Raw genomic sequence first — 22,349 nt, forward strand, 5'->3', positions numbered from 1 at the left:
TTTAGACAAAAATATAATATTTGGTTTATTAAACTTCAAAAAAGAATATGGCTTCTGCTTTGACATGTAATCTTCCTCACGTGCTAAACATGCCAACATGGATCTTTAGAATTGTTATTAAACTATTATGTGAAAATTCACACATGAACTGAAGAATGATTTATTATTTTAGTTGAATAATCTATAGATTATTTTGCAATAGGAACAATTGTAGTACGTGAAACGGGATATCTCATGCTACTTTGTACTTGAAATTTGTCCGACTCAGGAGTCGGATAAGTGATGAATAATGAATGTAAGAGTTGGCTTGGCCTGAACTGGTTGTTTTTTTCGAGGCTGAAAATTGGTATATAAGAAAAAAGGAGCTGAAAAATGCTATATTTAAACTGAAAAAATGAAAGGTTTGTACTGAAGTGTGCACTAAGCTTTTAGTTAATGGAAAAAAGACAAGTCTTTCTTTGCTTCACATCCTTCGGAAGTTCAGTCAGACATATTTGGTTAACTTCAGCGCTTTTAGCTGAAACCTCCCTATCAGCCAGCAGATTGGCTGAAGCACTTTTTCAAGTAACTTATTTTAGTTAGTTAACCATTACGTTTGCTAATTTTGAACACATTTTATGTTTTTCAGGTTGCAGATTTTGGGCTCGCAAAGTTTGCTTCTGATAATAACACCCATGTTTCCACGAGAGTCATGGGGACGTTTGGGTAAGCTTCATACTTGTCATTACACTTCAACATGTACCTTTGACATTAGATCTAATGAGGCAACTAGTGATTGTAACACTTGTCTAGCTTAGTGACCTGTGTTTTCCATTGCATCCATTTAGCGAGTAGGAATCTTTTAAGACCTAAATGCTTTGTGGAGTTCCCGTGGCATAAATTTCTTTCACATCAATTTAACCTATGGACACTGCTTTGTTGTAGTTATCTGGCACCTGAATATGCATCTTCAGGCAAACTGACAGATAAATCAGATGTGTTCTCGTTTGGTGTAATGCTTCTAGAGCTAATCACAGGATGCCGCCCTGTTGATCAATCCCAAACTTACATGGATGAAAGCATGGTTGATTGGGTTAGTATTTATATTTACATTAATGTTTTATCTTGTTCTGATCATCTCTTTGCATCTTACCTTATCCAGTTGTTTCTTGTAACTTCAGGCAAGGCCATTGCTTACTCAAGCTCTGGAAGATGGCAATTATGACGATGCTCTCGTTGATCCTAAGTTGGGAATGAATTATAACCCTGACGAGATGGCCCGCATGATTGCCTGTGCTGCTGCATGTGTTCGTCACTCAGCACGTCGACGGCCAAGAATGAGTCAGGTTCCTGTCTCTTTCTTTTACTTTTTTTGTTTTTTTTTGAAGTTCCTTATGAAAGTTTATAATTATATAACATCTTCAAATTGTGGCTTGCATCTGATGTATGCATTGTGCAGTCACTGCAATGTTGTCCACCTTTCACTAACACCACTGAGTGTAATCTATAGGTCGTCCGTGCTTTAGAAGGTGATGTATCTCTTGATGACTTAAACAACGGCGTTAGGCCCGGTCACAGCAGGTTTTACAGTTCATACGGCAGCTCTGATTACGATTCCAATCAGCACAAGGATATGAAGTTCAGAAAAATGGCAATGACCACTGAAGAATTCGCTAGCAGCGAGTACAGTGCACCAACCAGTGAATACGGTCAGATTCGGTCGGCATCAAGCAGTGAAGGTCAACAAACACAAGAAATTGAGATGGGAAATAAGAGAGGCAACTACTATGGTTTCGGCAGCAATTTGTAAGAACCTCCTGCATCAGTTCTACTGCAAATCCCAGCCTTTGTTCCACGGCTGAGAAAACCAAATTCATCTTCTGGACAGCTTTTCTTAAATGTTCATTTCGCTGACTCAATAAATGACTAATAGCTTGATTCTTCTTTTGTGATGTATATGTTTTTCTGATCAAATGCTGAAAGGAAATGTATTTCTTCAACAGTTGAATTGATTTCTAATATAAAGAAAGCGAGATTTGTATTTTTTGTTCATTTCTATGTTCTGCTGATGCTATTTGTCAAATCCAAATAGACAAGAAGCACGGCACCTCATTTATTTTTGAATTCGAGTCCAGAAAGAATGTTAGATGATCCCTAAAACATCAAGAATGCTATTTCCAAACAAAAGGAACTTATTCTCAACTTTAAAAATATTGTTACAATCATTAAACAACCAAGGGGGACTGCTGACAAAAAGCATCAAGCATACTCTAAGAAATCAATACTGTTCTTTAGGATAGCCAAATTAATTACCAGAACATTGGTTGGCATTAGTGAAAAACCTTCTTTTCCTCTCATTTCGTTTTGGTCAAATTCATTTGGTCTCATTTTGACAACAGAATTTGTGCTGCCATATCGGCGACACGGCTCACAAATAGGTGCAGGCATTCCGGGAAAACCTTATAGGTTTGCTTTTGCTCGAATCAACAACAAGTGGACACGAAATGTGCTTATGGTGCTTCACCCTCACCAGCTTCCCAATCACATAACCCCGTGAGACGACATCAAAGTCCAGAGTTAAGGGGACAGCTCCACCGGTGCTGGTTAAAGCCATGCCTGCTCCTGCACCATACAATGGGACCTTTTCTCCATGCAAGACAACTGATATTGTCCTGTGACTCTTTCTAGGCTGGTAATATTTCTGCAACTGCAATCAGGAAAAAAAAAAAACGTGAGAACTAGCTCCTCCAAGAACTATAGTCGTGCAAACTGTAGTTACCAACATTTGAAGCATATCATTTCTGTGGCCTGACATAAATAGCGAACATTAAATGAAAAAGAATTAAATAGGCAAAACTACCATCCACAGGCAGAGAAGATTTAGTTTGGGTCTCATATACAATTTGACCATTGTACTTCAGCAATGAGAAGGCTTACAGAGATTATAATCAGTGACCAAAATGGTTGCATTCATTATGGCTTAAAGAATCTGTACTGTCCCAGTTCAAGTTCTTCATAATGCAGTTTGAAGGATTAGATAATACTGCATATAATCAAATACAACATTCAATGAGAAACTTACCTCGCCAGTAGCAATTGTGATTTCTGAAAATTTGAGACGGATTGGGTCAGAAGTGACATGGATGCCAAACATTGTAGCAGTATTGTACACACTGATCTTCACTGAACAATTGACAGTGACCATCTTAGTTGGAACACCAGTCATGTCGGTACCCTCTCCGGCATAAAAGTCATCCATTGACAAGCTCTGGTTTAAGAGGAGAGTTTAATGGAATGTTAAATCATGCAGCAGGTTCAGAGTTGTGCAAGTCTCTTTAACACATAACAATAGAACTTGCACAATACCTAGTTACCTACATAAGCATCAGAATTTGCTAGGGCATGCCCTAAATAAAATGATCCCTGATGACCATGATAGAAATTAGACATTCCTAGCTAATGCAAGGCAATATTGCCCAACACCAAACCAATAATTTGCAGTTCATAAGGAAAGGAAAAATGCAAAAATTAAGGGCTATATCAATTTAGAAGTTATGTGATGAACCATTTTTGTCCTTCAACTGCAAAAATTGAAAGTGACTAGATAGAAAACCATTTCAATTTCCAATGTGATTTCTATAATTGCACTGGTTACAGGTCATGACAAATTCAGCAACATTTCATATCATATTACTCATATAAATTTAGATTCCAAGCAAATCAGCAATGTGATTATTTTACAGGGTGGCAATGCTGCCCTTCCAAAGTTCAACTAAATGAAGAAGCTTACGCAAAAATTTTAGATTCACAAGCTGTAATCTTTTCTGCAGTAACCATTAATGAATACACACACCCAAATAAAGTAATAGAGTATATCTTCAAATTATAGGAACACGAAGTGCAACAACAATACAATTTAAACACAATAATTTTTAAAGAAGCATACCTTGACAACAACTTCTGGTTTATACGGCCGAGCTGCTCCCCAAATGATAAGAGAGAAGAGGGTAAACAAGAGGATGAAGCTTACAAGACCCAGAATAATCTGACAGCGGCGCGTTAACCCCTTCTCGTCATCGAGGTCCGCATAGGATCCTTCTTCCTGGATCACATTGCACTCAGGCCACCCCTTGTCGTTTACTCTCTTCCTGTCGCCTTTCCGGCCCGAGGAGGACCGGAAGGGCCCGGAAAATCGGCTAGCCGAAGAGGTCCGCGAATGGCGCCCAAACGAAGGGTGCGACGGCGACTCCATCGGGCTATTAAAAACAGGGGTCGCCTGCATCGACGACGACTTGTCGCCATCGTGAGAATCCCGCGACGGACTCTGGACGTAGTAGGTCTGCCTCTTCGGCGACCGAGGCGGGGAGGACGGGGCTAAGCTCGTAACATCGGACTCCGACTTGGTGTGCATCATCTTAGTATCTCACTCTACTCGATTTCGCAAATAGCTTGAAAAATTGTCAAATTTGGAACTTTCAGCATAAATCCTAAAGCAAATTGAAGCAAACTACCAAATTTTTTTTCATAAAACTCCGAACCTTTCGTGAGAAAGAAACCGTAAGATCAGGGAACGTGGATTTCTTGCAACATTTCAGAACAATCAACCATTGGCAACATTACGAGTTCCAGGCAAAGATTCGAGCTTTGCTTCGGACGCGAAGCCAAGGAATTGAAAAAGGAAAAGCTGAGCTCTCACTGCACTACCAAAGAGCGAAACGAACAAGTGAGGGATAAGAGGTCACAACTCACAACATCCCACGGGATCCGCTGTCTACCCTCGATGACAAACCTCGAATATAATAAAACTTACAAAAAAAGGAACAACGCAGAAGCGATCCCATTTATCATTTATGCCATTTAAAAGATCATGGCACGCGATCACTAAACCCGTTTCCTGTTGGGCGTGAATAGGCAAGTTGTTGACACGCAGTCGCTAAGATTCTGAGAATACTCTCGTGAGTGGGGGAATTGGAAGTGTCGGCGGAGTGCTGTTTTATTTATTTATTTAGTTTTAGTTGACAGGTATTCAACTTAATTAATTAATTAAGTTTGGGATGATTGATTACTCTAGTGAGAGAAATTCACTTTGAAATTAATAAATTAAACTCTTAATGAGCTCTGTCTCATAGAAAGATTTATCTAAAGAAAAAAAATTCCTACAATCCATCATAACTATCTTTAGATATTTAATTAACCATCTAAAGAACCTAATCGCTACATAATTATATCCTGGATCTTGGGTGTTGTTAACTTTACCTTTGGAGGTTGATGAATGATGATATAAATATGAAAGGGACGGAGCACGAGGTTAGCATAGTAAATACAATGGGAAATTCGGGTAAAGGAGTTAATAATTGGAATAGGTATATATATATATTTATTGGAATAAGTGGAGTTAGGTATATATATAATAACACCATAATACATATGCCATGAAAAAATTGTGCAAGAAGGCATTCCCACCTACTTGGTAGGGAAAAGAAGGGAAAACAGATCATGTTAAATAGGAAAATAAATAAATTATGAAAACAACACTACTTGAGCATTTTTTAATTGCCAATCACTATCTTCCCCTAAATTGGAGTTGTCCAAGTTCTTCCAGCCCTGGTAACACACTTACACAGCACTTGGGACCATTCGCAGAACTGTAAGCTGAAAAGCAAACATGAGGTGGTGTCCAAAGAGGGGGGTCGGATGCTCTGAATCGCAAAGTGCGGTTCAGAGGATGGATTACTTCATTTATAAGTGAAAATTCATGGACCCTATCTATTATACAAGTAGGGTTCATGAGATCCCACTTATTAACAATTTCTGGTCCAAGAACGGATCAGGAGTTACAATTCAGAGAATCCTGAATACCAAAGAGGAGCCAAAATACATCATCAGCCGCCTTTACATGATTAACTCTTACAGCAGGGACTCGCTGATATTTTAGAGATTGATTGTATAATTGTAATTCAAATTTATTTGGTAGACGAATCAAATCAAGAAAAAATATCATTTATTTCAAGATTAGTTGGACAAAATCTGAATACTTTGATTATACCCAGATTTATTTGGAGCCACATATAATGCAAATTCCTGTTAGAGATAAGAAACAGCAGTAAGCAGAGTAGCAAGCCCTAGGCAGATAGATGAATGACAAGCTGCTACAAGCTCATGACGTTGAAAATAAATACTTGGTGAATGAGATCGTGGATTCGAATCGTGGGGTAGTCAGGATGTAAATCCTTGGTCCCCGTGTCCTTTTCCCACTGCGCACTAGCTTCACCGGTTATCATGATTAACCTCTCTCATAATGGCCTTCGGCAAAGTACGACGAGAGTGTTAGGGACAAGCGTTATCATCATTTTGCCCAATGACGTTGAAAATAAATGATTCTATATCTGAGATCAAAAGCAAGGGAAACAAATACTACCACTAGAAGCTGGATAAATTAAAACCGACTCCAGGAGGGTGGAGAAGAAAAGGTTGAACCGAGGAAGGTGGCAAAATATGATTAAAGAAACAGAACATTGATTAGACCATGCTCAATCAACTAGTTTAACACATTATTGCTGGGATCAAGATGAAGTTGAAAGGTCAAGCAGTGAGTGGACGGAGAAGAGGTCACAAGAATTAACTTGCTTTCGCTAGATGGCGCACGTAGATTTTGCTGTCCATCTACAATCACAGCGGAGACATTAAGCCTATTGTAATCTCTATATGCAACTAATCAAATAACTATATGCAACTATCCAGCAAATCGTTGAAGTGATGCCCATATGCGACTTCAGGGGGATAGCACGATGAATCCTCCAAGCTGCTGTTAGATAATTGCCGCATTATCACTGCACAAGCTGCTGCATACAAAATCGGACGAAGACCGTCAATTTCACAATACACAGTTTATTACCTTGATACGTAATATTCACTGACAAAATTTTCCAGACGTTAGCATGACGAAAGAGTAAATCACAGGAAATAATGCGACGAGAATTTTCACTACTTTTTCCAGTAAATCATGTCTGAAGGAAAAAGGAGTTGTATCAAGTTTGAGCTCATGAAATGCAAGTGGCAAGCAACTCCTGAAATGCAGTCGCGCTAAAGAATGTGCAAGCTTCACAAATACATTTATATTTTATTACGCAAAAAAAAAAAAACCACCTAAAGAATTGTATTTTCGTCCCCGAATAAGGTCCAATTCAATATGCAAAAAAATGTAAGTTCCAACCTCAATAACAGACAAGATCGATAAAGCATAAAATCCAACAGGTAATTTGTCAACGACAGGAAGCCAAAGAACAACTACACCGCGAGGCACCAGCAGCTGCTGCAATTAGGCCCTCTTCTTCTTGCTTTTGCCTGAAAGGGCAGGAGGGTTGCGTCGAGGAAGCAGCCCTCGTATGATCGCCAAGAAGGCAAAAACCATGAATGGAGCATAAAATTGAATCAGTCTATCTGATGCTTTCCCTGAACCCAGCAACTCTCCCATTATGGCCGCCTGAAAAACGATCACAAAGTTCTTAATCAAAACGTAACTGTAAATGTTTGTTCAAAAACAATCAAGAAGCTCATCAATTCACATTCCACACGGTTTTCTATGAGTCACCGATCCAGAATAATGTGAAGAAGTTGGGATACGGGTCTGGATCGGTGCTAAAGTCACAACTTTTTCCAAGTCTGTAGCAAGGAAAGTAGCAAAGCTGCGATTTTTAGGGTTTAGGACATAAAGAGGATGCTGAATACCATGGTCGTGGCGACGTTGACGCCCGCCATGAGGGAAGTGGTGGCAACCCAGGGGCGGCGGGCGATGATTCCGTAGACATTGGCGACGGAGAGGGGCCAGAGGAAGGCGATCTCCAGCCATATGAGGCCAGTGAAGAAGCCGGGCTTCTCGGCCATCAAATAGTCGCCGGACTCTTCGGCGTACCACCGCTTTAGCTTCACGAGCAGCGTCGGATAGAGCGAATCGGGGAGGAAGATCTGTGCGTCGAAAAATGGCGCCGTCACCGCAAGCACAACGGAGAAGACCACCACGACGGCGTCAACGAGCACCGATATGAAACCCATTTCTCCTGTGTAAGCTCTTCGCGTTCTCACCCTTTCTTACAAAATAAACAGGGCGACTATCCAGACTTCCACTAGACATTGAATCGTCAAATGGGCCGGACTGCGGGCAACTCCTCCCCCGGCCCATCATGCGGTAATATATGTGTCTTGTGTGTATAGTTTAATATATAAAATTTACTATATAACTTTTTTATATATATATAATCTACCTAACTCTTCTAACTAACATCCAATCTAATAAAAATTTCACATAGACTATTTAAATAAATTTAAAAATATAAATAAATCTTGATGGATGATCAAATCACGAGTAATTTAAATACCACATATATATATATATATATATATATATATATATATATATATATAGAGTAATTTAAATACCATATATATATATATATATATATATATATATATATATATATATATATATATAAAGGAAGGTAAATGATCATTTTTTTCTCTTTCCAAGATTTTATTATTTGTACAATTCTTTTTTTATTAATTTGTTTATAGAAGTCATAAGACTTGTAACGACCCGCCTCCTACTAGCTAGGCTGCGAGGCCGGTCGCTACAGTTATGCTGTGCTGGACTATTAATGCGGAATGAAAACTGGCTAATTTAAGATTTTACTGAACTAAATGCTGTAAAGTTTAACTTAGTGTCCTGGGTGTACCTAGGAGTTGTACACATATTAGGGAAGATATTTACAACTGATAATAAACTTCGGATCGATCCACAGACCGATCTACTGATACTGGCACGGTAGGAAACTCCGGATCGTTCAACCGACCGATCCATAAACTACGCTGCAATCCTGTACGCTGCTGGATCGGTCTGCCGACCGATCCAGCTGGTCCCTGATCGGTCAATGAGACCGATCAGTGGCTTACTGATCGGTCTGCTGACCGATCAGTGAGCCATTTTTTTTTTCGCGACCCAGCTCCTGATCGATCCACGGATCGATCAGGGAACGAACAGAAAGCTTCTGTTCGCAGAAACCAGGTCCCTGATCGGTCTACCGACCGATCAGAGACTCCCTGATCGGTCTACCGACCGATCAGAGACTCCCTGATCGGTCTGCTGATCGATCAGGGGTTTCTGATTTCGTATCGGGCCCCTGATATCAACACTGATGCGTGCCAAAACCATTACACAACACCATAAAAGCTAAGAGAAACATTCTACTAGGTAATGACTAACATACTAAACATGATTAAAGCATAGAATACTAATTCATGGCATGTAAACATATGGAAACCAAAACTAACAAGGTTTTAAACTGTTCTCTTACTAACTAACAGAAACATAAGATAACGCTTGCTATAAGTACTAATGCATACTGAACACGTTCTAATGCATAATAAAATAAAACTAGATCCCTAGGATCTTTATTCAAGTTCCTTCCACACACATCTTGATCTGCATTGACCTCCAGCCTCCACTGCTAGTCCATTTTCCTTTTACCTGTATCTGCAGTATAAGGGAAATAGTATCTGTAAGCTAAAAAGCTTAGTAAGAAACCATCTACCTCACTAAAACATGCATACGATGCAAATATGATTTTAAATCATGCTGTTTGAAAGGATATGCTAAGTATACTGAATAAACTAAACATGACATGACATATAAGCATACAATCATGGCATATCTAAAGCTGAACATGATATCAATCACATGGTATCAATGAAGAACTAAGCTGATACTAAAAACTGAGCTACTGCTAGGACTGTACTGAATTCACGAACTACTTTGTGAAAGGTTGAAAACCATATACATATAGTAAGTGAAAATACTAAACATGCTGTTTGGGTCCATTGCTGTGCGCGCATCCCTAACTAGACCCGGGATTGCAAGTTCCGAATCTAGTAGGGTTTACTAGGTTAGCTAAACCTAGGGACGACTATGGGAGCCCAACCCAATGGATATCTAATCCAGTACAGTGCTATTGAAAAGTAAAATACTGAAATAGCTAATACTATTTTGCTGAATCTAGGTTATCTGAACCTAGAACTAGGTTGTCTGAACGTAGAGGCGATTGTGGGAGCCCACCCATTTGGACATCTAGTCTCATAAAAGCTAAAATAAAAACTGATCATGCTAATTAACATGTTCTATGACATTTAACTAAATGCCCACTGTATTATAAGGCTGTGTTAAGCATTTTGTCGAGTATTTGGCGCTCTCTAACTCTCCTCGCGATCAGGGAGACCATCTCTAGGCACCCAGCAGCGTCTAAACCCCTATCTATAGAGGATACACGTGCTCGGCCCATCTAGAGATGCTCACTAATCCCTAAATCTGTGAGAAGAGTTAAAATACACACTATATGCTGACAAAATTCAATAAAACTAATCTAATGCATCACAGAAAACATGCGAGAGCTACTTATACTGCAGATGAGGGGTTTCTTACCTTGTGTGCTAGATTTCTTACAAATCTAATCGCTAGAAATTCTGGTGGAGACGACTTCTCGACGATTCGCTCGCGTCCACGTGCTCTACTCGCGGAGGGGAACGTCCTTGTGCTGAAATCGTCGCCGGAAAGTGACCTTGGGACCCTAGGGATGGAACCCTAGTTCTCCTTGTGGTTGGCGCCGAGAGAGGGAGGAGAGGGAGAGGTGGCGTCGGTGAGGTTAGGGTGAAGAGAAGAAAGTTGCCGAACCAACATAAAATAAACCAACCCAACTTATGTTTTCCTATTTATATTAAGTGGGTATTTTGGCCCAACTCAATTATAAATATTTTTGATTCTCCTTTCTCTCAGCACGGCCCTGCTGGGTTCACCGGTTACTAAGGTTAACTAAAGGTTTAGCGGACCCGAGAGGTCCCGGGTTCGATTCTCGCTTAACCCATTTTACTTTTCTAATAATTTTTTGCTACTTCCGCTACTCGGAAAATTTCGGAAAAATATCTAATAATTCCAGAAAAAATCATAGAATATTTCTAAAATAGTTTTGAGAATTTTCGGGCATTACAAGACTCCAAAGAGTAAAGTATGTTATAGAAGTCATAAGACTCAAAAGAGTAAAGTATGAATCATAAACGTTAATTTTCTCCTTTCTTCTCCTTTGAATCTCTTCTAATTAAATTAGAAAAGTTTATTCTCCAATTGAAATTTTAGTTTCATCAATATCATCATTGATCAATATATAAACTTACAATGTAAGTTACCTACTTATCTATATTTTTTTCTTATTGTCAATATTCAATATTGATTTTTAATATTGTATTGGAGCCAATATTTTATGATTTTTCTGTTGACCCCCGGGTAGTTTCTGGAGTATGCAAACTGATCGTCGAGGCTAGTGTTCGACACTATCTCCGTAAACGATATTGCTCCGCTACGGTGCTTAACGGATTGTTGCAATTCGTTCCCAAGATACAACGACGAACGTCTCGGAATCGTAGCACTCCGACTTCCGAGACCAGCGAACCTTTTAGTAGACTTCTTGGACTCTTGTATGCACAAGATGAGATGAATGCTTGAGGAAGAGAAGAGAGGATCGAGTGAGTATTCCATCATCTGGAGGGTTCTATTTATACTGAAAGAAGAGGTTGAGTGTCCTTTGGGTGAGTGGATGTGTTCCTTGGGCTGGATCGATCTAGATCATCTATTCTGAAGGGTTGTAACCCTTCACCAAGCCCACTTCAATCTCATCCATCAGATCTGAGGAGTTGTGACCCTCAGATCCGCCTATTGTCATCTGGATCCATTGATTCGATGCTTCAGATCAAGTCTCATCCCAGGCCGTCAGATCGTTACTCTTTGCGATCTAACGCTCTAGATCGCATCACAAGCGATCCATCATACCTATTTGATCAACGTTGATCAACGGTGGCCATCCATTCCCTAAGTCAACTGTCTAGTCATCTCCCTTTGCCCACGAGGATGCCGCGTAGGTACTGCCACGTCAGGTACGAGCCTGACACGTCACCCGAGTGCCACGTAGGCACTGCAATGTCACCTGGAGCATAAATTTAAGGTGCAAAGTGCACCTACAAAGCGCCCATTGCGCACGTGGCGGGTGGCGGGCTCACAGGTGCGAGCACCTGCTCGCCCTGGGCTAAGGGGTCACCTGTCCTTTTATTTTTTTGTGTTAACTCAATTAACACATCTTCATTAATAAGTAGAGAATACACATCGAGAATTTTCGATGTGGGACTATTCTCCCATGCACTTTATTAATGAATAATAAATGTTATTTTGTGCTGACTTTAAACATTAATTTCTTATTCACCCTTAATCGATTTTGAGCAAATTAATAGTCTAAATCTATCTACACGAATCGCAGATTTCAATTTTGAAGTCAATTACGACTTTCAGCAATTGATGGCTTCCTTCCTCTAAATCATTTTGGTCCATTTAAGGCCCCAATATCCAACAATCCCCACATGAATGGAAATTAATGCAATGCGTGTATGCATGCTGACATTTTACAAGAGTCCAATCGATAAGTCACTACATCGGGAGAGGTAGCTTGTGGCTTTGAACCTTCCGTAGTGAAATGCTATCGAGTATACTAGGCTGCGTAGTGAACATGATGTCTTGAACTGCTCAGCTGTTGGTGTATACTTAGACAATAGCACCCACACAGAGATCTATCTCACCTACTTTAGGTTCTCATGGTTGGTTCCGTTTCAGCCATGGATACCATCTTGGATTCATGAGTGTTTCATTGAAGCGGCCTGTCTTCACACTCACATAGGTGACACTTCTATCAAGAGTATCCTACCATACTCCACCTTATCAGGTATAGAAGTCACTAAAAGCATAAGCTTAACCTCACTACATGAGGTAGGACAGCACAAATTCATCCTAGGATTGGGATAGAGATAAACTATCTAATGTGCTGGACCACAACTTCTGTAACTTCGTTATCTCATTGAACCAAGATCTTGGGATCTCCAGTCAACAAGGTTGGGTTACCGCTACAGTCATTTTTAGTTGTAGATTTTTAATCCCATTCCTCTTGATGAGCAGTATACTTGATCTCGACTCAACCCCTTCGTTAGAGGATCTGCCAAATTATCTTTGGACTTAACATAGTCGATTGCAATCACTCCATTCGAGATCAACTGCCTAATGGTATTATGTCTACGACGTATATGTCGTGACTTCCCATTATACATATTACTCTGTGCCCTTCCAATCGCCGATTGACTATCACAGTGGATTAGTACGGCAGGCACAGGTTTCATCCAGCTCGGAATATCTTCCAAGAAATTCCGCAGCCATTCAGCTTCCTCAGCTGCTTTGTCTAGTGCTATAAACTCGGATTCCATAGTTGACCGAGCAATGCAAGTCTGCTTAGTGGATTTCCAAGATATTGCTCCCCCACCGATCATGAATACATATCCACTAGTGGATTTGGAGTCTTTTGTATCTGATATCCAATTAGCATCACAATATCCTTCCAATACAGCGGGATATTTTCCATAATGTAATCCATAGTTCATAGTATATTTCAAATATCTGAGAACTCGCATCAATGCTTTCCAATGGGTGTCGTTTGGATTACTCGTAAAACGACTCAGTTTGTTGACCGTACAGGCAATATCCGGACGTGTGCAGTTTGTGAGATACATCAAACTGCCTATTATCCAAGAATATTCCAACTGCGATATGGTCTCACCATGGTTTTTCGCTAGGTGTTGACTTAGATCCATAGGTGTTTTCACTGAAGAGAGATCGTACGCATTGAATTTTTTCAATACAGATTCTACATAATGGGATTGTGTTAAAACTATCCCTTCTGATGTCCTGAGAATTTTAATTCCCAATATAACATTTCCTTGACCCATATCTTTCATATCAAAATTTTTGGTCAACATTTTCTTTGTAGTCATGATTACATCATGATTACTGCCCATTATTAGCATGTCGTCTACGTATAGACAGACAATTACATAGCCTTCAGGTAAATGCTTTTGTCACATTCATTTATTCTGAATTCGTTTAACAGCATTACTTTGTCAAATTTTTCGTGCCATTGTTTAAGCGCTTGCTTAAGTCCGTACAACGACTTAACAAGTCGACACACCTTTTTCTTATTTCCAGGAGCCATGAACCCTTCGGGTTGGTCCATATAAATTTCTTCTTCCAACTCACCATTTAAGAACGCAGTCTTAACATCCATTTGATGTATTTCAAGGTCATACAGTGCTGCAATGGCTATTAGCACTCGTATGGACGTAATCCTTGTCACCGGTGAGTATGTATCGAAGTAATTAAGGCCTTCCTCTTGCTTGTACCCCTTGGCTACAAGTCTGGCCTTATACTTGTCAATTGATCCATCAGCTTTATACTTACGTTTTAGTATCCACTTACAACCTAATGGTTTATTACCAGAAGGAAGGTCTACTAATTCCCAAGTATGATTATTCATGATAGACTCAATTTCACTATTGACAGCTTCTTTCCACATTGGAGCATCGGGTCTAGAGAGAGCTTCACTTAATGTTCTTGGTTCCATTTCTGACATGAAAGTCATGAAATCTGGCCCGAACAATTTCTCAACTCTAGCCCGTTTGCTACGACGTGGCTCTTCACTTTGATCGTCAATAGTCCTTTTATAATAGCTAAGTTCGATAACGTCATTTTTGTTTGAACTTCCGTTGTTATCACTTTCAACGTTTCCCTTTTTATTTGGGAATACGTTTTCAAAGAATATCGCATTCCGAGATTCTATGGTTGTTCCCACATGTATATCAGGAATGTCTGATTTGTGAACTAGGAAACGATATGCACTACTATTATGGGCATATCTGACAAATATCGCATCGAACGTTTTAGGTCCGATCTTTACTTGCTTTGGTTTAGGTACTTCGACCTTTGCCAAGCACCCCCACACTTTCAGGTATTTGTACGATGGCTCGCGGCCTTTCCATAGTTCATATGGAGTTTTATCATTTTTCTTATGAGGGATTCTGTTGAGAATGTGATTTGCCGATAATATTGCTTCCCCCCATAAGTTTTGAGGTAAGCCTGAATTTATCAACAAGGCATTCATCATTTCTTTTAGTGTCCGATTTTTACGTTCGGCAACACCGTTTGATTGAGGTGAGTAAGGCGCCGTTGTTTGATGGATAATGCCAGATTCTGTACAAAATTCATCAAACGGTGCACCATATTCTCCACCTCTATCGCTTCGAATTATTTTAATTCGTTTGTCAAGTTGGTTTTCAACTTCTGTTTTATAGGTTCTGAACGCCTCTAGGGCTTCGTCTTTACTTCTTAAAAGAAAGACATAACAGAACTTTGTGCAGTCATCGATAAAAGTAATAAAATATTTTTTACCTCCTCTAGTTTGCACAAATTTCAAGTCACATAGATCACTATGTATTAACTCTAGAGGAGTTGTTGTCCTTTCCACCGAATGAAAAGGTAGTTTCGTCATTTTCGCTTCCACGCACACTTCACATTTGTGTGTTGGTAATAAATTTAATTTGACGAGACGTTTGAGAGTATTATTATTCACATGTCCGAGTCGATCATGCCATAAATTAAAACACTCAACAACATAGCTGGAAGCATTTATTTTATTACCATCAAAATTTCGGAGTACAGGCATTACAACCATTTTGAATAGACCCTTTTCTAGGTACCCCTTTCCTACGAAGACACCATTCTTCGTAAGTACAAAGTTGTCTGACTGGAACACTAGCCTAAATCCGGCCTTGACCAATGTCGCTCCAGAAACTAGGTTCTTACTGATGTCGGGAACATGAAGTACATCAATGAGTGTTAGCTCCTTTCCGGACGTCATCTTCAGAACAACCTTTCCGAGTCCAACAATTGGCGACGTCGTGGAATTACCCATATAGAGCTTCCTGCCATTTATCGGAGTATACTTGGAGAACATCGCTTTATCGGAACAGATATGACGAGTTGCTCCAGTATCAATGAACCACTGCTTCGGGTTGGTATCCACCAAGTTGGCTTCAAATACAATCGCAGTGAGATCCAAGTCCTCAAGAGAGGTTGCGACATGATTCGCAACATCCTTTGGCCCCTTGGTTGGCTTCTTTGGGCGTCTGCAGTCCTTGGATAGGTGTCCTGCCTTTCCACAATTGTAGCAGGAGCCTTTGAACTTCTTTGCTTGAGCCTTCTTTTTGAACTGCTTCGGCTTTTTGGCGTTCGGCTCGACCAGGTTGGACATTTCGTTTATAGTCCGCTTGGTTCCTCTAGAGTCGGATAACTTTCGATTATCCTCCTCTATTCGTAGCCTCAGGATCAGGTCTTGCAGCCCTATTTCCTTTTGCTTGTGCTTTAGGTAATTCTTGAAATCCTTCCATGACGGAGGGAGCTTCTCAATTACCGCAGCAACTGCGAATGTCTCGTTCAGCTTCATGCCTTCGGCGTCCAGATCATGCAGTATTAATTGCATATCTTAGACTTGAGATGAGACGCTTTTTGAGTCCACCATCTTAAAATCCAGAAACCGACCGACGATGAATTTCTTCAATCCAGCATTTTCGGTCTTGTATTTCTTCTCAAGGGATTCCCACAAAGATTTTGCCGTCTCCAGAGAACAATATACGTTATATAATGTGTTGTCCAAGACGTTGAGTATATAATTGCGGCACAGAAAATCTCCATGAGACCACGCATCGCTAGCAGCCTTACTACCTTCCGTAGCGGCTGGCGTGTCTTCGTGCAAAAACCGTACAAGGTTTAGCATTGTTAGATAAGACAACATCTTCTGCTGCCATCTTTTGAAGTCGGTTCCGGTGAATTTCTCCGGCTTTTCTCCGTGCGGAATGGTTGTCAAAATGGCGGTCGGAACGGCCGTCGGAATGTCGTTGGTAGCCATATCAGTTTGCAGGAAATATCGTTTACGACTGTTGACCCCCGGGTAGCTTCTGGAGTATGCAAACTGATCGTCGAGGCTAGTGTTCGACACTATCTCCGTAAACGATATTGCTCCGCTACGGTGCTTAACGGATTGTTGCAATTCGTTCCCAAGATACAACGACGAACGTCTCGGAATCGTAGCACTCCGACTTCCGAGACCAGCGAACCTTTTAGTAGACTTCTTGGACTCTTGTATGCACAAGATGAGATGAATGCTTGAGGAAGAGAAGAGAGGATTGAGTGAGTATTCCATCTGCCTAGCTTCACTCACTAGGACTTTCCATCTGCCTAGCTTCACTCACTAGGACTTTCCATCTGCCTAGCTTCACTCACTAGGACTTCCTAGTCAAGTATCCGGTCACTCCCTTGACCTACTTGACTCTTCTTCAATCAATATCTTATTGTCAAACATCTAAACTCAAACCAAGACTCAGCTTGGTCAACCAGGTCAACCTTGACCTGAGGGATGTTGCACCAACAATCTTCCCCTTTTTGATGTTTGACAATACCACAATAACACTTACAATACCACATGTAAGTTAGGCTAATCCCATAGCCTCATTCTTCATGCCACTAGGTAATGAAAGCATAAGTTAAGCTCTTCATTCTCCCCCTAAGAGGGCAAACTCCCTCTTAGATAATGAAAGCCTAACTGACTCCCTTTCACTAGTCTTTTCATTCTCCCCCTATTGGCACACATCAAACTCCCCTGTAGGGCACACTCAACCCATCTTTAGGCACACATCAACCCATGCCTCAATTTCGGGTATACTTCAACAAATCCATTGTTGAAAGACTCTCCCCCTGAAGAGTTGCTCATCGTTGTTCACAACATCACTCGTTGTGATCAACACGATAAAGAAGGTCCCATACCCTTCATTTATCCTTAACTTCTCCCTCATTGTAGACAAATACTCAACCTTGAGCATTTTCTAACCACGTGAGTTCCTACTTGAAATAATGAGGATATCCACTCCCCATTTCAAGTTCAAAAGCTCATACAAGAGCATTTTCTTTAAAGAAGGTTAACCACCTTCCAAGGTTCATGAAAAATAATTTTTCATGTCTTTAAAGAGTCCCTCCCCCTAAAGACATGGTGGTAACTTCTGTCATTGCACCAACAATGACTTGGAATCCCTAAACCTTTAGGAAACCCAAATTTAGAAGTTTTGAGGTTCAAATATTCAAAATTTGAAACAAACCTCAACCTAAACTTCAACTTAGCCTTCCTTAACCAATCCATCCTTGTTTTCCACACGAAAACACCCGTTTTATGTATACAAATGTATTTTTAGGGGTTTGGAATGGTTACCTAGACTCAATTAGGTTTAGAGTGCTGAAATCAGACCTTCCCAGCCAAAATCAGCATCCTGGATCGATTGGAGTTGGGTTCCAATCGATTCAACCTATTTGAATCGATCCACGGATCGATCGGAGCCTCTGATAGTTGCTGAATTTCAAATCCAGCCAACTTCAGAAACCCCTAGAAAATTCTACAAAAATCCAAAAATCATGAAATTTTGTGTAGACATTATTTAGGGCATACTTAATCATGGAAAAATAGTTTTCTATGAAAATACATCATATTTTCAAAGATTGACACAAACTTGAAAACTTGCAAAAACTTTAGTGTTTTCTTCAAGTTTGTGTCTAACTATTCAATGGTGATTACTATCAAAAGACAGCCTCCACCAAGGTTTTCCAAAAACATTTTAAAAACATTTTCAAAACCAATATCCCATCATGTTCCTTGGGCATAATGCACATGTCTTGTACATTAGCTTTCCCAATGATGGGAAAACACATAACTATGTGTTTTGATGAACTTAAAACTCAAAAGAATGCACTAAATCAACATCTTGAGTTTTGTTCATCATCCTAACATCTCACTTGTATCTAATGTGCACTGAAACACATACAAGTCATCTTATAGGTCTTTGTGAGATGTAAGATTTTGGTTTTGCCCTATTCTAGGGATCATGCATATCTATCTAGGCATTTTGAGAGGTATACATCCACAAATGATGTTACTTGTTGATTTACTTGTTAAACAAATGTCACTTGTTTATTCCACTTGTTGTAAACAAATGCCACTTGTTTAACTAATGCCATATGTCCTTAATTTTTAAGGAAATAAACATAATGCATGATAATATTATGGCATACATCAAAATAAAATAGCTTTCAAAAGAAAGATTCCTATAACTACATGATGTATGTATGGCATGACATGACATTTTTGTATTTTTCATGATAAGTCATGAATGCAAAATACAAATGATGTCATGGCATATTATGAGCAAACAATCATGGCAAGGTTTAGCATAAATAAAATATACCTAGATTACCTATCTAAGTATCGTTAATCTTAGCTAATCCTAAAACTTAAATCCTAGATTGCCCAAAGTGCTTCAAGAGAGTGCCAAAACCTAAATGGGCATTTCTAATTCTCTTGATTAATTTATGCCAATTGAAATTAAGCTTATCCTCAAATGTTGGCATATTCCATTTTTCCTCAAGAGTAATCACATAAATCAAGGCCCGGAGTGCCTTAAAATTTATAAGAGAATACCAAAATCCCAACTTGGTATTTCTCTAGGTTTTCCCAATTTATGCCTTTTTAAGATAAAATCAATTCTCCACCATTAGGCACATTTTACTCTTTCAAGGAGTAAATGATAATTCCATTTCATTTTCAAAGGTTAACAAAAACCTTGAAAATGCTCCTTGAGTGTCAATTTCCTCAAAGTTGGGTTAACTACCCTTCTAATCGGAGTTGACACTCTCTAACCCATCTATGGGGTAGAGAAGATGCTCCTAGGAACCCAACACCTATTGGTGCTCCTTGGATGCTCTAGATATTCACTAGGGATAACTTCCCTAGATACCTTCCTAGTGACCTTGTTTGGCTTCTTGGAGGCCTTGGTCACACTTTCTAGGTCAACTCTAGGGATAGCCTCCCTTGTGACCTTGTTTGTGACTTTCTTAGACTTCTTAGAAGCCTTAGTCACATTTATTGCAAAAATACTCTTAGGGATGACTTCCCTAGTATTTTTGGCTTGACCACTAGACCTAGGGTTTGTTCCATAACTATATGGAACTCTATGGTAAGAGGGCACATCCTTCTTAGCCTTTGGTTTGTATCCCAAACCTCTATGGCCATTTGATGGCTTTTGTACCCCTAAATCTAGGTTATGCTCATTTTGCCCTAATAGGATATTTTCCATCCTTTTTAGGGTCTTTTCCATTTTATCAAGTCTTGACCTCAAGACTTGATTTTCCATCACTAAGTCCTTAGTTTTTGGTTTTCCATTAAGTTCATGAGCATTTTTGTTTCTAGGCTTGTAGCTACAATCCTTAGAGTTCTTGCCTAGACTTTTACCTACATTCCTAGCCTTAGGTGTAGTAGTTTTGGCATGTAGGGCCACATGCTTTTCCTTAAAGCCCTCATGCTTCCTATTCTTATGGTAAATCGCATTAAAATGATAAAAGTTAGAACTATCATGCTTTTTACCATAATGTAAAGGGGTAGGCTCAATAAATGTTACCTTCTTCTTTACCTTGGAGGCTCCCCCTTGACTAATGCCTCCTTGAGCTTTGACCATCTTCTTCCCTTTGGGGCATTGACTTCGGTAATGCCCTTTTTGGTTGCAAGAAAAGCACACAATGTGCTCCTTGCTCCTTTTTGTTCCGGGGATGGTCTCCTTGGGCTTCACCTTACCTTTTTGTGCCACTTGGCCCTTCTTCTTGGCCAATTTAGGGCACTTGCTCTTGTAGTGCCCATGTTCCCTACACTCAAAGCATATAATATGATTTTTATTATTAATTGAAATATTTATACCTTTGCTTGTAGGGGTGGCATCTTTTCCTTTGGATCCGGAGGTAGAGGCTTCCTCTTGATCGGACCTTGTTTCTCCTTCATTTGATTTTTCTTGACTTGTGGAGGTAGAATCTTCTTCCTCCTCTTCGTCTCTTGACCCGGATGTAGAAGCTTCTCCTTCTTCTTGATCCGGCGTCACCAAAGATTGCTCCCCCTCAATCCTAGAGGTGGAGACTTCATCATCTTGAACATGAAACAAGGAGTATGCTTCCTCCTTGTTCCCTTCGTTGCATTACCTTGAGGATGAAGCTTCTTGGATTTCCTCTTCTTCGGAGGTTGAGCATCTCTCAACCTCGGAGTCCTCCTCTTGGTCTTGCTCCAAAGAGTCACCCTCTCTGGATTCTTCATGATCTTGTACAGTGGAGGGGATCTCTTCATGAAGCTTGGCCAATTTGCTCCATAGCTCCTTTTCATCTTCAAACTCTCCAATTTTGTAAAGGATCGTGCTTGGCAATAAATTGACCAAAAGCTTGGTCACTTTGTCATTTGCCTCGCACCTTTGGACTTGCTCCGGGCTGCATTTGCTTTTCTTTAGAACTTTGCCCTTTGAATTTCTTGGAGCCTTGAAGCCTTCCATTAGAGCAAACCATTGCTCTATCTCCATCATAAGAAAATTTTTGATTCTTGATTTCCAAGAATCGAAACTCGTAGAAGTGTATGGTGGAGCCACCCTTGTGTCAAATCCAAGCCCATCTTGGAATTGCATCTTTAAGTTGAGCTTGATAAAGTCTTGAACTTGAAGACTTTGCTCCAACTTCTTCACCCTCTAGCTTTTCTTGATGTGCTTGACCCTTCCGGCGATGATTCCGGTGAAGAGCGGCCTCGCTCTGATACCACTTGTTAGGACCAAAAGTAGCTAGAGGGGGGGGGGGGGGGGAATAGCTTGTCGCGTGCTCGTTGCTCGGCGTTGCTCGTTTCTTCAAGAATATGCAGCGGAAAATACAGAAACAAATCACACAACGCTAACAAGGTTGGTTTACTTGGTATCCACCTCACAAGAGGTGACTAGTCCAAGGATCCACACCATGCACGCACCCTCCACTATGAAAACAATCCTTTTCGGTAACTACCGAGGGCGGAGAAGCCCTACAAGACTCTCAGTACAAGAAGAAAGGAAAGGGAAACAAAACACAAGCGCAAAGCTTACAATGAGTACAGAAAACCCTAACCCTAGCTTCTCTTCGCCTTTGATCCGCCTCTTGACTTGGAAAGCTTCCAAGATCCTTCAAGGCGATCTGATCTTTGAGAGCGCTGTGGAGGTGAGAGATCTGGAGTGAATCGGTGAAAAGATGCCGCAGCCATCGCACGCCTGTAACGACGCAACGGTCGGAACCCGATCGATTCAAATGTTCCCAATCGATCGGAGGCTGGATCGATCCACGGATCGATCCAGCGCCTATAGCGCTCACCGGATCGATCCACGGATCGATCCAGCCCTTATCGCGATGCGCCCCAATCGATCCACCGATCGATTGGGAATCCGGATCGATCCACGGATCGATCCGAGGCTCGCTCATCGGAAAACCGGATCGATCCACGATCGATTCAGCCTCGGATCGATCCTCGATCGATCCAAGACTT

General features: G+C 40.4%; 3 protein-coding genes across 4 annotated transcripts in view; 1 reads left to right on the plus strand and 2 right to left on the minus strand.

Annotated features, from left to right (window-relative positions):
• The window catches only part of LOC122051807 (proline-rich receptor-like protein kinase PERK1), a 28,343-nt gene extending 26,312 nt beyond the window's left edge, over positions 1-2,031 (plus strand). For both annotated transcript variants that reach the window (XM_042613109.1, XM_042613115.1), the window contains exons 5-8: positions 629-705; positions 925-1,072; positions 1,161-1,325; positions 1,490-2,031. In XM_042613109.1, coding sequence (XP_042469043.1) covers positions 629-705; positions 925-1,072; positions 1,161-1,325; positions 1,490-1,789 — 690 coding nt within the window. In that variant the 3' untranslated portion in view covers positions 1,790-2,031. The remainder of the gene's footprint in view (positions 1-628; positions 706-924; positions 1,073-1,160; positions 1,326-1,489) is intronic.
• A 122-nt stretch (positions 2,032-2,153) lies between these two features.
• Positions 2,154-4,706, minus strand: LOC122051818. Its single transcript, XM_042613121.1, has 4 exons — positions 4,518-4,706; positions 3,926-4,427; positions 3,062-3,247; positions 2,154-2,686 (listed from the first exon to the last, which is right to left on the minus strand). Exons 2-4 carry the CDS (start codon positions 4,391-4,393, stop codon positions 2,408-2,410), a joined length of 933 nt encoding a protein of 310 aa, XP_042469055.1. The 5' UTR covers positions 4,394-4,427; positions 4,518-4,706; the 3' UTR covers positions 2,154-2,407.
• A 2,395-nt stretch (positions 4,707-7,101) lies between these two features.
• On the minus strand, positions 7,102-8,063 carry LOC122043562 (sigma intracellular receptor 2-like). Its single transcript, XM_042604204.1, has 2 exons — positions 7,708-8,063; positions 7,102-7,462 (listed from the first exon to the last, which is right to left on the minus strand). Exons 1-2 carry the CDS (start codon positions 8,029-8,031, stop codon positions 7,298-7,300), a joined length of 489 nt encoding a protein of 162 aa, XP_042460138.1. The 5' UTR covers positions 8,032-8,063; the 3' UTR covers positions 7,102-7,297.
• Between the last annotated feature and the right edge of the window lie 14,286 nt (positions 8,064-22,349).

This window comes from Zingiber officinale, chromosome 1B (assembly GCF_018446385.1).
Source record: "Zingiber officinale cultivar Zhangliang chromosome 1B, Zo_v1.1, whole genome shotgun sequence".
In the NCBI taxonomy this organism is placed as follows: Eukaryota; Viridiplantae; Streptophyta; class Magnoliopsida; order Zingiberales; family Zingiberaceae; genus Zingiber; species Zingiber officinale.